This window comes from Phyllobates terribilis, unplaced genomic scaffold (assembly GCF_046119375.1).
Source record: "Phyllobates terribilis strain yellow unplaced genomic scaffold, ASM4611937v1 Scaffold_1__5_contigs__length_1240528914, whole genome shotgun sequence".
Lineage (NCBI taxonomy): Eukaryota > Metazoa > Chordata > Amphibia > Anura > Dendrobatidae > Phyllobates > Phyllobates terribilis.
In genome coordinates this window covers 309,638,088-309,654,418 of record NW_027362761.1, presented here as the reverse complement: position 1 = coordinate 309,654,418, position 16,331 = coordinate 309,638,088, and the positions used below count along the sequence as shown (strand labels likewise).

General features: G+C 42.7%; 1 protein-coding gene across 1 annotated transcript; it reads left to right on the top strand.

The window, feature by feature from the left end:
- Positions 1–607: 607 nt before the first annotated feature.
- On the top strand, positions 608–13,071 carry LOC141167019 (D-dopachrome decarboxylase-B-like). Its single transcript, XM_073654313.1, has 3 exons — positions 608–814; positions 5,726–5,901; positions 12,774–13,071. Exons 1-3 carry the CDS (start codon positions 707–709, stop codon positions 12,844–12,846), a joined length of 357 nt encoding a protein of 118 aa, XP_073510414.1. The 5' UTR covers positions 608–706; the 3' UTR covers positions 12,847–13,071.
- Positions 13,072–16,331: the final 3,260 nt, after the last annotated feature.

Sequence of the window (16,331 nt, the reverse complement as noted above, 5' to 3'; positions counted from 1 at the left end):
GACATAACATTGCTGTTACTGTGGAAACCAGACCCCTGGGGTGCCACATATGTATAGCGCCGTCCCGTATTATATAGCGTCCTTTTGTTATATTTAGCGCTGTTCCTTATTACATAGTATCCTCTTGTATGTACAGCTCAATGTTATGTACAGCGCTGTACATAAGGGAAAAAAAATTGTCATTTTGCGTCTGCAGATGTGCAGCAGAGCGCCCATGCGTTAATCACATGATCTCTCAAGGAGATAATGTGACATGTCGCTTGATACATCGGGTTCTGGGGGCCCAAGCCCTCTAAACTGTCCGGGACCCTCCTTACTCTTAATCCACCCCTGTATGTGATCCAGTACACTTACATTCTAATCAAATGAGTGGATCTCACGAATCGCCTGCTCTGATACTGCATTTTACAGTGTCTTAGAGCTATATGTCAGTAGGTTTTTCTAGCATTTTTTTATCTTACACCTCTGTGTAGAGTAGTGCACCAGTCTGCTCTATTAAATGTATGAGAAATAATGCTTTACACAGGGTATGATCCTGCTTACATAGGATCCCTTAGCCATGTGTCTGTGCCTTTAAGGGGAAGCATGCAGTGACTGAGAGGCGTCTCAGCACTCAACCAATCAGCTGCTGCCAGTGCCAGTGTGTCCTTGCTGCATGTAAGAGCAGCCACCCTTTCCTTGCTGTGTGCAGCAGAAGACTCTCATCATGCCTTTCTTGGATTTTGATACCAATCTTCCCCAGCAGAGTATTCCAGAGGAGTTCGCTGAGAAGCTTTGTTCGGCTGCTGCATCCATTCTGGGCAAACCCAAGGAAGTAAGAGGCTGGGCACTGGGGCCTAGTGTAAACTATCCCCCAAAAGAAGCTGCACTTGGTCACTATGCATTTTACACTTTTGATTGGAAAACCCTGATTTAGGTTTTATTTTTAAAAGTGAGGCTGGCGGGGGTGGAAATTTTCATAAATTATCATATTTGCACATATAGTTTAAGAAGTTATCATATTCGCACAGGACTTACTATGTCTGCAGCAATGTTTAGTTAATGGGAACCTGTCATGTTATATGGACAGATCTGCGGACATGATGGTGTAGAGGAGAAGCTGAGCAGAATGACACGTAGATTTCTTGGCAAAGGTTCAGTATAATGTCAGCCGTACACATTAGATCTCAGCCATCTCTCCTATACACACGAGAGCCATTTGGCCGAGCTATCCTGTGTTCTCTATGAGAAAACCGCGGACAGAAGTCTCTGCTGGTGGCTGATCTCCGGGAGAACAATACAATTGATAGTCTGAAATCAGACATACCCCATCGACAACTCCTCACCGATCAGCTGTCCAAGGCCCCCATACACATTATACTGTCAGCTGAACCCATCGCTGTCTTTGGGTTCGGCCAACATTAGCCTGTGTATGGGAGCCTTTAAAATAGAGCCTTCATTGAAATCCCTGGTGTTTGTAAGTATGAGTCCAGTGGTCCTACTCAGTGACTGACAGCTTTCTCTGCATGCACATTCATACAGGGAAGACTGTCAATCACTGATTAGGACCGCCCACTGGACTCATGCTTACATACCCCAGGGATATCAATGAAAAAAATACAAGGCTTACTAAAACGTTTCCTACAAAAAATATATATATCAGTCTAAACAGCTCCTCCTGTGCTATAACATCTGTCCTGCAGATCAGATACTATTTTCAACAAGACAGGTTCCCTTTAAGCAACATAGCTGAATTGACTCCTTCTGTACTTGTTGTAATGAAAAGTGGGTTAGGAGCCTTTTGTTGAGTCATAGACATCATCTTGGTCTGCCTGGTGAGACCCTAGTAGAAAAAGTTTGAGCAGCCCTTTTTTAAAGGACCACTCTAGGAAAAAAAACACATGAGAATATTTATTAATACAGGTGCACCAGTATCTCTCCCTTGTCGAGAGTGTGCCAGATTTACGTGACAACTTTTGCAAGGAGGGGCGAAACTACAACCCCTGGCAAAAATGATGGAATCGCCAGGCTCAGAGGATGTTCATTCAGTTGTTTAATGTTGTTTGAAAAAAAGCAGATCACAGACATGGCACAAAACTAAAGTCATTTCAAATGTCAACTTTATGGCTTTAAGAAACACTAAAAGAAATCAAGAAAAAAAATGTGGTACTCAGTAAGGGTAATTTTTTTCAGACCAAGCAGAGGGAATTAATTATGGAATCACTCAATTCTGAGGAAAAAAATTATGGAATCATGAAAAACAAACACACAAAAAAACACTACAATACATCACTAGTATTTTGTTGCACCACCTCTGGCTTTAATAACAGCTTGCAGTCTCTGAGGCATGGACTTAATGAGTGACAAACAGTACTCTTCATCAATCTGGCTCCAACTTTCTCTGATTGCTGTTGCCAGATCAGCTTTGCAGGTTGGAGCCTTGTCATGGACCATTTTCTTCAACTTCCACCAAAGATTTTCAATTGGATTGAGATCCAGACTATTTGCAGACCATGGCATTGACCTTATGTGTCTTCTTTCAAGGAATGTTTTTGCTCTGTGGCAGGATGCATTATCATCTTGAAAAATGATGTAATCATCCCCAAACATCCTTTCAATTGATGGGATAAGAAAACTGTCCAAAATATCAATGTAAACTTGGCCATTTATTGAAGATGTAATGACAGCCATCTCCCCAGTGCCTTTACCTGACATGCAGCCCCATATCATCAATGACTCTGGAAATTTGCATGTTCTCTTCATGCAGTCATCTTTATAAATCTCATTGGAACGGCACCAAACAAAAGTTCCAGCATTATCACCTTGCCCAATGCACATTCGCGATTCATCACTGAATATGACTTTCATCCAGTCATCCACAGTCCACGATTGCTTTTCCTTAGCCCATTGTAACCTTGTTTTTTTCTGTTTAGGTGTTAATGATGGCTTTTGTTTAGCTTTTCTGTATGTAAATCCCATTTCCTTTAGGTGGTTTCTTACAGTTCGGTCACAGACATTGACTCCAGTTTCCTCCCATTCGTTCCTCATTTGTTTTGTTGTGCATTTCCTGTTTTGTAGACATATTGCTGTAAGTTTCTGGTCTTGATGCTTTGATGTCTTCCTTGGTCTACCAGTATGTTTGCCTTTAACAACCTTCCCATGTTGTTTGTATTTGGTCCAGATTTTAGACACAGCTGACTGTGAACAACCAACATCTTTTGCAACATTGCGTGATGATTTGCCTTCTTTTAAGAGTTTGATAATCCTCTCCTTTGTTTCAATTGACATCTCTCATGTTGGAGCCATGATTCATGTCAGTCCACTTGGTGCAACAGCTCCCCAAGGTGTGATCACTCCTTTTTAGATGCAGACTAATGAGCAGATCTAATTTGATGCAGGTGTTAGTTTTGGAAATGAAAATTTACAGGATGATTCCATAATTTTTTCCTCAGAATTGAGTAACTCCATAATTTTTTCCCTCTGCTTGGTCTGAAAAAATTACCCTTACTGAGTACCACATTTTTTTTCTTGATTTCTTTTAGTGTTTCTTAAAGCCATAAAGTTGCCATTTGAAATGACTTGAGTTTTGTGCCATGTCTGTGATCTGCTTTTTTCCAACAACATTAAACAACTGAATGAACATCCTCCGAGCCCAGTGATTCCATATTTTTTTGCCAGGGGTTGTATAGTAGGTGCAGGGGTTGCAATCACACCTGGGCTCTGAAGCCTATGGGGGCCCAAAAGGTCCCTTTGGCCCATAGGGAAAGACTTAAAGGGAATCTGTCAGCAGAATCAACCCTCCTAAACTATCTATATGTGCATGTAGGTGATAGGAAGCTGGATAAAGTGATTCCTTGATATCTGTGATCCTATGTCATATTCCAGAGAAATCCATGTATTTCTTATGTAAATTAGCTATTAAGATCTATGGGCCAGACACCATACCTCCCAACTTTTGAAGAAGAGAAAGAGGGACAGATCATGTGGCGTGCTTAGCGCGCCGGGGTAAATTTTGTCCACGCCCATGGCCACACCCCAATCCATGCCCATTTACCATTTCTTTCTCCCCTGGCAGGAGGAGTTGTCAGAGGGGCACTGGTAATGAGGGGCATTCAGCAGACGCCCGAGACTGCAGGACATAGACCCAAATCCAGGACTGTCTGCTGTGTCCGGGAAAGTTGGGACTAGAGATGAGTGGATGGATTCCCGGGTCTCTGGTACAGCGACCAGATCAGTGCTACCTAGCGGCTGGACGGGAGGTCGCTAATCACTAACCATCCAGCGTCTCCGGTGGCTTTTGATCACCTAGGGCAGCGCGACGACATTTGTGCGTCCTGCTCATCTCTAGTTGGGACCTGTGGATTATTTTTTGTTCCTTCATTCACAGTCGGAGGCGCCAGAACTTTCTCATCTTTATGTAGCTTAACTATATGACATCTTGCTTTTTTGTGTCTGTAAGGCCGTGTTCACACGTCCCCATCCTGGTATGCATGGCCCCCTCGTGTCCCCATCCTGGTATGCATGGCCCCCATCACTGCACACTGAAAAAAATAAACACTTCTACTCACCTTCCTTCCCTCTGCTCCAGCGCTGCGTCCTGTTCTGCCAGCAGCAGCTCACCTCCGCATCTGAGCAGTGCATGACATTACTGCCATGCGCCCTCAGACCCTGATGTGAGCTGCGGGGATATTCACTCCTCTCCACGCCAGGACTATGGGCATGGAGAGGAATGAGTAGTCATTCTCCTTAATAGCGTGCTCTGTCAGCACAGCCGCGGCTCAGCGATCCTGTGTACCGCTACTAAAGAGAATGAATATTCACCCCTCTCCACGCCCATGGGAGTGGAGAAGAGTGAATATTTATACTCTCTAATAGCGGGCACACAGGATCGCTGAGCCGCTGCAGGAGCCGGCGGCTGCGATTGCCTGTGATCGCTATTAAGGAGAATGAATATTCACCCCTCTCCACGCCCATGGGCATGGAGAAGAGTGAATATTAATTTTCTTTAGCAGCGGGCACACGTGGTAGCTGCAGCTGCCGGCTACTGCCTGTGTCCACTGCTCCACCGCCGCAACTCCCCACCACACTCCACAGCCAGAATGTATAGGAGCCGGGAGAACAGCTGACCCGTCATGGGATGCGGGACTGAACCTTCAAAGCGGGACAGTCCCGTAGAAAATGGGACTGTTGGGAGCTATGCAGACACTGATCTCACTGAGAATCTGCCTCCAGAGCTTATCCTAAATGAAAGGGGCATTACCAAGTGTGAGACATGTAGAACTGAACTTTGTCTCCTTACAAAGACATTTGCTGCAGTTTTCACAGCTCTGCTGTATTGCAACTCTGGCTGCCTGAGAGATGGAAGCTGAGAGGAACCTGCAGATGTGTCAGGTATAATCACACACAGCTCTGTAGTGAGATCAGGAGAGCAGAGAGCAGCCATTACACAGCACACTGGTAATTTCCCTGTTGTTTATAATAGCCCTTGAGGAAGATTCTCAGGGAGATCTATGTCCAGCCCATAGATCTTACAGGTTCATTTACATATAAGAAAAATGTGGATTTTCTAGAATAAGAGATTGGATCACAAATATCAAGGTATCATTTTATTTAGCTTCCTATGAGCTACATGCCCAAATAGACGGCTTGGGGAGGGTTTATCTTACTGACAGATTCCCTTTAAAAAAGATATACTGTAGCAGAGAGTACTTTCTATGACATAACAAACTTTTATTTGTCTCCACAGAGAGTCAATGCAACTGTGAAGAGTGGATTGTCAATGGTGATAGGCGGCTCATCAGCCCCTTGTGCTCATCTGGCAATCTCTTCCATTGGAGTTGTAGGCACTGCCGAACAGAACAAGGAGCACAGTGCAAAGTTCTTTGAGTTTTTAACAAAAGAACTAAACTTGGGAAAAGACAGGTACAGCTCATTCCTGGGAAGAATGTAATTTGAAAATAATTACACTTTAACCCTTTGGCCTCATGTATTCGACTCTATTATGGCACTTGTTTATGAGTAGTAGGGCTGATATAGAAGCGCAAGATCCCCCTATTGTACCTCTGCGTAACTTTAGATTTCTTAAGAAGATATGTTTTTATATGAATCTGACAGAAACTGTCATGCCCCGTTGGACTTGTATGCACAATCCTTTTATGGGAGATCCTCTCATACAGAAGGACAATGTAGCCTGTATAGTGATGCATGCTCCATGTAGTACTCCAGAGTAAGGACTGTTAATAGGAGAACACAAGCAGAGGACATGCCATATGACATCCGTTAGCATCATATTATGTTCCCCGGGTTGGCAGTTCCTATCCAGAATAGACTATATATTTGGTTCCCTAAATGTTCCTATTTTTTGTCTCTATCTTGCATGGTTCTTGTGGGATCTCTGATCATAGACCAGTCACGATGCTCCTACAGTTTACTGCCCTATCTATAAAACCCTACTGGAAAATCCACCCTTTTTGACTTAAACTACTGAATGAGCAAGATAGAATCCCAGATCATCTCCACTGTTTCCTGGCCATTAATGGCTTTGAATTTAATCCCCACTTAAAGCATACTATTTCTTTTATTAGGCCACGGCCCCACTATCACTATTTGGTCAGAGAAAAGGTATAATAGAAACAAGTGCACCAATTCTGCATTTATCACCCACTCCTGGTTTTGGCTCCCACTTAGAAAAAATACTGACCGAATACTGATAGTGGGCCATGGCCTTAAGTGAACAATGGCGCAGGAGGAGAAGATTCTGGAGTCTGGTTAGAAAAGCTGAGCAACAATACTGTATATTCATAACTCATCTGACCCTAATAGGCACAATCGACTAGATGATTATGGACATGAGCTGAGCCTTAAGTCCAAACGTAAACTCTTTTTTTTTTTCTAAGTAAACATATAATGAGCTGGGCAATCGATCCAGTCACCCCCTGGTCCTTTTGATTAGACAGAACTCCTCTAATTCAATTCGTAAGATACAATACACCAATTGCACAATAATTAGAGAAGTGGTGCTGTTACGTCCAATTACTTCCAGGTTTAGATTATTATTGTGCCCTATATAGGTCAAGTACCAGTAGTTCCATAGATGAGGTACTCAAATACCTGGCATATATTCCATTCCCTACACTGTCCCAGGAGAATTTGGACATGTTAGAAGCTCCTTCCATTTCCCATTGATAAAACAGGGGGGAAAGAAACCGACCATAAAGTCCCAAGCGTCAAATGCAGTGGAAAAATATAGATTTTTATTGATCACAGGTGACAAAAAATGGATAGCAAACAATATCAATAATAATAAAACATTTAAAAACATCTAAAAACAGGGGTGCGTATCCAGGTTATGTATAGAAAAAAATCATTGTAAGTATCTTATATCTATGATACATTCCAACTATGTGGTCCAATGATTAAGGAGCATTCCCTGCGCACATTTTGCCTTGGAGCTTACCCTATCATAATGATTTCCTGACTACTTATTTGCTGATATTTGGCCGTCGCATAGCCTCTCCTCCCCTCTCTATATATATTCTTTACAACTTTACACATTGTAGGAATGTGAGATATATACACTGCTAAAAAAAATAAAGGGAACACTCAACACATCCTAGATCTGAATGAATGAAATATTCTCATTGAATACTTTGTTCTGTACAAAGTTGAATGTGCTGACAACAAAATCACACAAAAATCATCAATGGAAATCAAATTTATTAACCAATGGAGGCCTGGATTTGGAGTCACCCCCAAAATTAAAGTGGAAAAACACACTACAGGCTGATCCAACTTTGATGTAATGTCCTTAAAACAAGTCAAAATGAGGCTCAGTATTGTGTGTGGCCTCCACGTGCCTGTATGACCTCCCTACAACGCCTGGGCATGCTCCTGATGAGGTTGCGGATGGTCTCCTGTGGGATCTCCTCCCAGATCTGGACTAAAGCATCCGCCAACTCCTGGACAGTCTGGTGCAACGTGACGTTGGTGGATGGAGCGAGACATGATGTCCCAGATGTGCTCAATCGGATTCAGGTCTGGGGAACGGGCGGGCCAGTCCATAGCTTCAATGCCTTCATCTTGCAGGAACTGCTGACACACTCCAGCCACATGAGGTCTGGCATTGTCCTGCATTAGGAGCACCCCAGGACCAACCGCACCAGCATATGGTCTCACAAGGGGTCTGAGAATCTCATCTCAGTACCTAATGGCAGTCAAGCTACCTCTGGCGAGCACATGGAGGGCTGTGCGGCCCTCCAAAGAAATGCCACCCCACACAATTACTGACCCACTGCCAAACCGGTCATGCTGAAGGATATTGCAGGCAGCAGATCGCTCTCCACGGCGTCTCCAGACTCTGTCACGTCTGTCACATGTGCTCAGTGTGAACCTGCTTTCATCTGTGAAGAGCACAGGGCGCCAGTGGCGACTTTGCCAATCCTGGTGTTCTGTGGCAAATGCCAAGCGTCCTGCACTGTGTTGGGCTGTGAGCAGAACCCCCATCTGTAGACATTGGGCCCTCATACCACCCTCATGGAGTCGGTTTCTAACAGTTTGTGCAGACACATGCACATTTGTGGCCTGCTGGAGGTCATTTTGCAGAGCTCTGGCAGTGCTCCTCCTGTTCCTCCTTGCACAAAGGCGGAGGTAGCGGTCCTGCTGCTGGGTTGTTGCCCTCCTACGGCCCCCTCCACGTCTCCTGGTGTACTGGCCTGTCTCCTGGTAGCGCCTCCAGCCTCTGGACACTACGCTGACAGACACAGCAAACCTTCTTGCCACAGCTCGCATTGATGTGCGATCCTGGATGAGCTGCACTGCCTGAGCAACTTCTGTGGGTTGTAAAGTGCGTCTCATGCTACCACGAGTGTGAAAGTACAACCAACATTCAAAAGTGACCAAAACATCAGCCAGAAAGCATTGGTACTGAGATGTGGTCTGTGGTCCCCACCTGCAGAACCACTCCTTTATTGAGTGTCTTGATGATTGCCAATAATTTCCATCTATTGTCTATTCCATTTGCACAACAGCATGTGAAATTGATTGTCAATCAGTGTTGCTTCCTAAGTGGACAGTTTGATTTCACTGAAGTTTGATTTACTTGGAGTTATATTCTGTTGGTTAAGTGTTCCCTTTATTTTTATGAGCAGTGTATTTTGCAACTTTGCACATTCTGGGAGCGAGTGAGAGAGATATATATTGCAACTTTGCACATTTTTTGGGAGAGAGAGTGATATATTATACGCACTAGCACTTTATGTACCTCATATTTTGTTTATCTTCTATATGATTCTTATGTGACGGTCACGTGTATGCACATGTATATATGTAATTTGTAGTCTATTGATTAGATTTTCTATCCATTAATTGGCTGTTCCCAACATGAATTTTTTCTATACATAACCCGGATATGCGCCCCTGTTTTTAGATGTTTTATTATTATTGATATTGTTTGCTATCCATTTTTTGTCACCTGTGATCAATAAAAATATATATTTTTCCACTGCATTTGACACTTGGGACTTTATGGTCGGTTTCTTTCCTCCCTGTTTTCTCTTCTGCTTTTTCCGACTGTCCGCTTGGTTTACTTTGGTCCAAAATCCTTTTTGGTGAAATATTACTAGCATATATTACTAATGTATGAAAACCTTCATATTTTTATAACCTTCAGGAATTTACTCTTGTGGGCATCCTTGTATCGTTTCATCATTTCCCATTGACGAATTACAATTTGCTATCTCTGATATGGCGCTGAATAAGTCGCCTGGACACGATGGGCTCCCAATTGCGATTTACAAAAGATATGGAGAAATGTTATCCCTGATTTTGCTTACCACTCTGGAGTCTGCCTTTCAGGCTAATCAACTTCCTACTCCCTTTTATGAGGCATCCATTATTGTGATTTTAAAGTCTAATAGGAATCCACTAAACTGTGCAGACTAAGGCCACGGCCCCACTATCAGTATTCGGTCAGTATTTTTTTCTCAGGAGTGGGAGCCAAAACCAGGAGTGGGTGATAAATGCAGAATTGGTGCACAGGGCTGTGGAGTCAGAGTTGGTGTCCATTTTGGTGGAGTCTAAATCAGAGTCTGTATAAAATGGACCGACTCCAACTCCTAAAATATATAATAAATTGGGTTCAGTAGTTCAATGCAGTTTGTAGGGAATATTTTTTCATAAGAATTCGGGAAAGTTATGAAATGTCCTATAAATGTCTGTCCTATTCCTGATCTAAGGGTCTAGACTTGTAGCTGAGATGAATCTGTGCTACAGTAAATTTATCACTTAAACATGAGCCATGTATGAGGGAGTCGTGGAGTTGGAGTTTGAGTCATGGAAATTGAGGAGTCGGAGTTGGACGTTTAGCTTACCGACTCCACAGCCCTGTTGGTGACTTGTTTCTATTATACCTTTTCTCTGATTGTTCCTCACTTGATTTTGGCTCCCACTCCTGAGAAAAAATACTGACCTAATACTGACCAAATACTGATAGTGGGGCCGTGGCCTAATACTGACTAAAATTTTGGCAGCCTGGCTTAACCACGCAATCCCTTCCATTGTCCACATGGATCAAACGGGCTTTATGCCCGGGAAGTCCACCACTATTAATATTAGGCGGATTCAAACATATGGACCTGCTGTGCCATAACATCTATGGTAAGAGGTCCATTACTTTCTAATATGTATTTTCTAAGTAAGTACACTATCCACATCCAGTTCAAGAGACCTATTTAGTAATGTATTCAATTTGTATTTAAGATCCAGTGACAGGTCCTCCTTAAAAGGTTTTTAGAGCCAAGAACAAAAGCTGGCAGTAACTCTTTATGACTGAAGCCTGCCAAATTGCGGCCGTGTGCGATGTGCATGATGTCATGATTCCTCTACATTCCCTGTGCAAGTGAGCGGCCACGTGACCACAAGTGTGTGTGATTTGCACATAGCTCACCGCCACAATTTGGCAGTCTGCAGTCATATAGAAAGATTCCAGACTTTTTTTTTTGGCACGAAAACCCCTTGAAAGGGAACCAAGGACGATATGTATCAGAGACCGGCTCCAATACTGCAGTCACTTATGTTTCACTCTGAAACACTGCCTTTCCCCTTGATAACAGGTCTCTCTATGTGAGTGTACAGGGAGAGACCTGTCAGTTAAGGGGAGCAGGATGGAGAGAAGTCGACTTGCCTCTTGGACTAGTCATATGGTCCCCGACGGACGTGTTTAAAGTCTATTTTGTCTCATACATGCATAACCGAGCCTGGTCAGGCTGCATGAATCAATGGATAGATTCCCTTAAGTGCATGTACTGTCTGGACACAAATGTTTGTGTTAGCATTTCATTCTGCGTAGTCACCACAATCATCTGTCAATATACCCCACGAATCCCACCTGCTAGGTTCAACCACCTGATCAGACAATCAGTCCATTGTTAGGACATCTTTCAGACATCCATGTAGAATCATATGCTCAATATATGTAGCTGAGGTGTGCAGCTTGACCATTGCATCATGGCAGCATCTAACAGATCTGGAGGGGGTACTGTGGAATAAATAATTAGATTAGATCTCCTGAAGGAGAATGTGATAGGTCTCACCTTGTGAGTTGGATCCTCTAAGCCAGGTCCGGTGGGCACATGGACCCCAGGAGCAGCTATTCGTGCATAGTAAAAAAACAGAACTAAGAATATTAATACCAGGACGTCTTGGTGGGCCTTATATAGGACTAGGCAGGTGATCGCATGGGGCCATGGCAGGCCACTTGTAAAACCCTGCATGGAGCACAGCTAAGGGCAGCGGACATAGGGGAAGGTGATGAAGCTCTGTCGAGTTGAGGCAGATGCGTAATAGAGAAGGGGCTCTGTAATGTCACCTCTACCGAGCTGGCAATAGAGATTATTGGCAATCAACACAGTAATCATAACCTGTGAAAGCTGGTAACCGAAATCCGCGGGTGGTGCTGGACACATTGATTCACTCATTGTGAATGACTTACCCAGTACTATTTGCTATTTTCAGTAGGTTAACTGCCTAGTCTGTTGTAATCTGATGGTATAGGCATATACAGGTGAATCTCACTAAATTAGAATATCATCAAAAAGTTAATTGAGTTCAGTTCTTCAATACAAAAGTGAAACTCCTATATAGAGTCATTACAAACAGAGTGATCTATTTCAAGTGTTTATTTCTGTTAATGTTGATGATTATGGCTTACAGCCAATGAAAACACAAAAGTCATTATCTCAGTAAATTAGAATACTTTATAACAACAGCTTGAAAAATGATTTTAAAATTTGAAATGTTGTCCTACTGAAATGTATGTTCAGTAAATGCACTCAATACTTGGTCGGGGCTCCTTTTGCATATGAATCAGTTAGCTCCGATCAGGAGATCCGCCAGTCAGACCAGGTTTTGCGATCTTGAACATGGTTGGTATTTCATGAATTTGGCCTAAGGTTGAGGCATATAGTACATGAAACTTATTCAGTTTATATATTAATAAACTGTGATCATACCCCCGTCAGGGCTAATCATTGATATGCGGCACCTAGACTGACCAGACCATACAGCATCCCTGACTGATGTGTCTGACTTGTGTGAGAATAATGTATGGCCCTCGTATAAGCTGGTAACATGGCTGCGTGAATCATGGGTGACAGTCATATAGATTTATGGAAGTGTTTGTTTGGTACATGAGTAATAGATATTCACTGCTCTACGAAAAGCAATGTGTTATGCTTGAATTGTTAAGATAATGGTTAGATTAAATGCTTTATTAAATTCTTAATGTTCTTGTTCTCCAGGGTTTTGCTACGCTTTTACCCTCTGGACCCTTGGCAGATAGGAAAAAACGGAACAGTTATGACCTTTTTGTGATACCGACAGTAGACCACAGTGGGATCATCTTGTAGACACATTCCTGCCTCCTCTTATCAGCCCAAGAAGATATCTATGATCATCATCAAGTCATATAAGAAAATGCGTCACCATAGAATATTTAAAAGCAATGCAATTGCACTAATCACTAATACATTATAATACTGAATGTTGGAAGGATTTGATGACTGTATAATGATGCAATAAAAAAAACAATTAAGTATATAGTGTCTTTGGATTTCATCTGCTCTACACATATAATCATGAGCGGAATTCATGAGAGCATTTGTAGGCATCGGAAACTAGAATGTAAAGAATGGCGCAGTCGGGAGTGGATTCAAAGGGGATAGGAAATAAGAGAAAGACTAAGGCCACGTTCACATGTTCAGTATTTGGTCATTTTTTTACATCAGTATTTGTAAGCTAAAACCAGGAGTGGAACAATCAGAGGAAAAGTATAATAGAAACACGTCACCATTTCCATAGTGGAATCTGCAGGAAAATCTACACAAATTAGGGTATGTGCAAACTGAGTTTTTTGCAGAGTTTTCGGGGGCAGAAACTGTTTTTGCGATGTGGAGGAGGACTTGAAGAGTTTCTGATTAGGGATGGACAGGCAGGTGGAAGTTCAGGTTCTGGTACTTTATTTCAGGGCTCTTTCACACGTCAGTATTCCGGTACGTGTGGTGACAGTTACCACACGTACCGGAGACACCTACACACGCAGACCCACTCAAATCTATGGGTCTGCGAACATGTCAGTGTGTTTCCATGGACCGTGTGTCCATGTAATCCACATGTAGACATGTTTGTTTTTGTCCGGCAGCATGGATCACACGGACCCATTCAAGTCAATAGGTCCATGTAAACGTGTCGCAGACGGATGCCATCCGTGTGACATGTACCAGCGCTTGGGAATCAGCGGTACAGTTAGCGTTGTTCCCAAGCGTTGGGTGCTGAACACTGCCCTCATCATTGTTCCCTGTCGGCGCTGCAATCAGCACCAGCAGGGGATAATTATGAATTTAGTTACTGTCTGCTCCCGCAGTGTTCACCTGTAAAAATAAGAATAAAATAAAAAATCCATATACTCACCTGTCCTAAGTGTCCCCCGCTGTAATCCATGCGACTGATCAGCAGAGGAGCCGGGGAGTATGATTCCTACAACGAGTGGGCCTCGGAGCTGCGCTCAGTGAGTGACAGGACATCGCTCCTGAGCTCAGCTCCGGGGTTGCTCGCTGCAGGAGTCATTCTCCCACGCTCCTCTGCGTGATCGGTCGCATGGATTACAGCGGGGGACAGTTTGGACAGATGAGTATATGGATTTTTTATTTTATTCTTATTTTTACTGTCGGACACTACTACCCTCATCATTACCTCCTGCTGGTGCTGATCACAGCGCCGGCAGGGAACCATGATGAGTGCAGCGTTCAGCACCCGCCACTTGGGAACAGTGCTAACTGTACACTGATTCCCAAGCGCCGGTACGTGTCACACTGATGCGGCACACGGTTGCAACACATGTGACACACACGGACACAGATATCTCTGGTACAGTTTTTTCCGGTACCGGAAATATACGGACGCGTGAAACCGGCCTCGAAGTTTCTGATACAAAAACTCAAACTCAGTGTGCACATAGCCTAACTGTGAAATTTTCGTTTGTGGATGCCTCTTTTTGCTGGATTCCCTCGTGATCTTGAAGCTTTCATCACCTACTATTGGATGAGATATAAACACCACAATATTTGCAATCCAGTTCACAAAATTTGGCAAGTATCAACTTGACATGAGGACATCATGCCAACCGTGATACTGTGTGACTTTTATTAAAGCAAAAAAAAAGTGTCATCCTAAAGAAGAAACAACAAGAAATTAATGTCTGCTTCAGCCTTAGGGTATATTCATATAAAATGGATTTTTCCTACTAAAATGCATGATAAAAACAGAAAAGGCTGGACCTGTTTTTCTTGTACAGAGCATTTTTTTCTGTTTCAAGTAATTTGGACAGCGTCTCCATGTGAAAAAAAAAATTGCAGCAAGAACTAGTTTCTTCCTTTTTTTTCTGATGGAACGTATCTATTCAAGTCTATATGTGAGCAAAGAACACACAGATTCCATACGGATAATCCGAATAGCATCCAGTTTTTACAGATATATTACAACTATTAACATAGGAAACTGTGTCTGGTCTTGTAAATTTCATTAACTACTGGTGTATAAAACACAGATACCATACGGATGACACATTGGGAACAATACAGATGAAATGTGTCCGTTTTGTCAGGATTCTTTGGTGTCTGCAGTGAGATTGAGCGGTCACATGCTAAACAAGTGAATTCAGCTAAGCCGAGCACGTCTGGGCGGAAAGAAGCTGGAAGTATGCAAAATGCATACCCGCGGTCACGTAACCGCTTAACCCATGGCTACCTCTCCTATAGGTGCATGGTTATTTATAGGTGGTTTATGTTTCTAACATAGTAATTGGTAGGAGAAGCTTTGTTGTTGTTTTTTTAATATATACGAAGGATCACTGATGATAAACACTAACCAAACACTGATGAAAACCCCTTAATGTCCGAGCCACTTTGTACATTAATGACCACAACTCATTTTTAAACTGTCACTTTAAGAGGTAAAAACTCTGGAACACTTCACAAATGCCACTGATTCTGAGATTGTTTTTTTGTGACACATTGTACTTTATGATAGTGGTAAATTTTGGCTGATATGATTTGCTTTTATTTATGAAAATATCAAAAATGTGAATTGTTAAGCCCTTCACGACCATTGACGTACATGTACATCATCAGTCGTGTCCCTACCTTATATGCAGGCTCAAACGCTGAGCTCGCATTCTTCCTTATGGCTGATTTAATTATCCATCAAGTGCTTCTAACAGTCGCAGGTGGATAGGAGGTCCACCCATGGCTGTTAACCAGTTAAATCACTGACAGCGGCATTTAACAAGCGCCGACAGGAAGTGCGTCATTGATCCCACCCATCGGCACACACGTCACATGATTGCAGGACACCATTGGGTTGCCATGACAGCCGGGGGTCTGATGAAGACCCCTGTGTCTGTAAAAATGATCTTCCTATGAACGAAGATTGTGATTTTGATAAACATAGCAGTGCTAAAGCCCTGCTATATAGAGCACAGGCGATCGGATGATCGCAGCTTCAAGTCTCCTAAGGGGACTATAAAATAAAGTAAAAAGTTTTAAAAAATATAAAAAAAAAATAAAATTTCTGAATTTCTTTTCACTTCTTAAATAAAAAACCTATACATGTTTGGTATTTGTGTACTCGTACTGACTGGAGAATACCATGGTGTTATTCAAAAGTACAACTCGTCCCGCAAAAAAGCCCTTATACGTCTAAATGGCTGGAAAAATAAAAAATAGTTATGGCTCATGAAAGAAGTTGTGCATTTTCACAACGGTAACTGAAGACAATGGACCGTACAATTTGTTATCCAATTT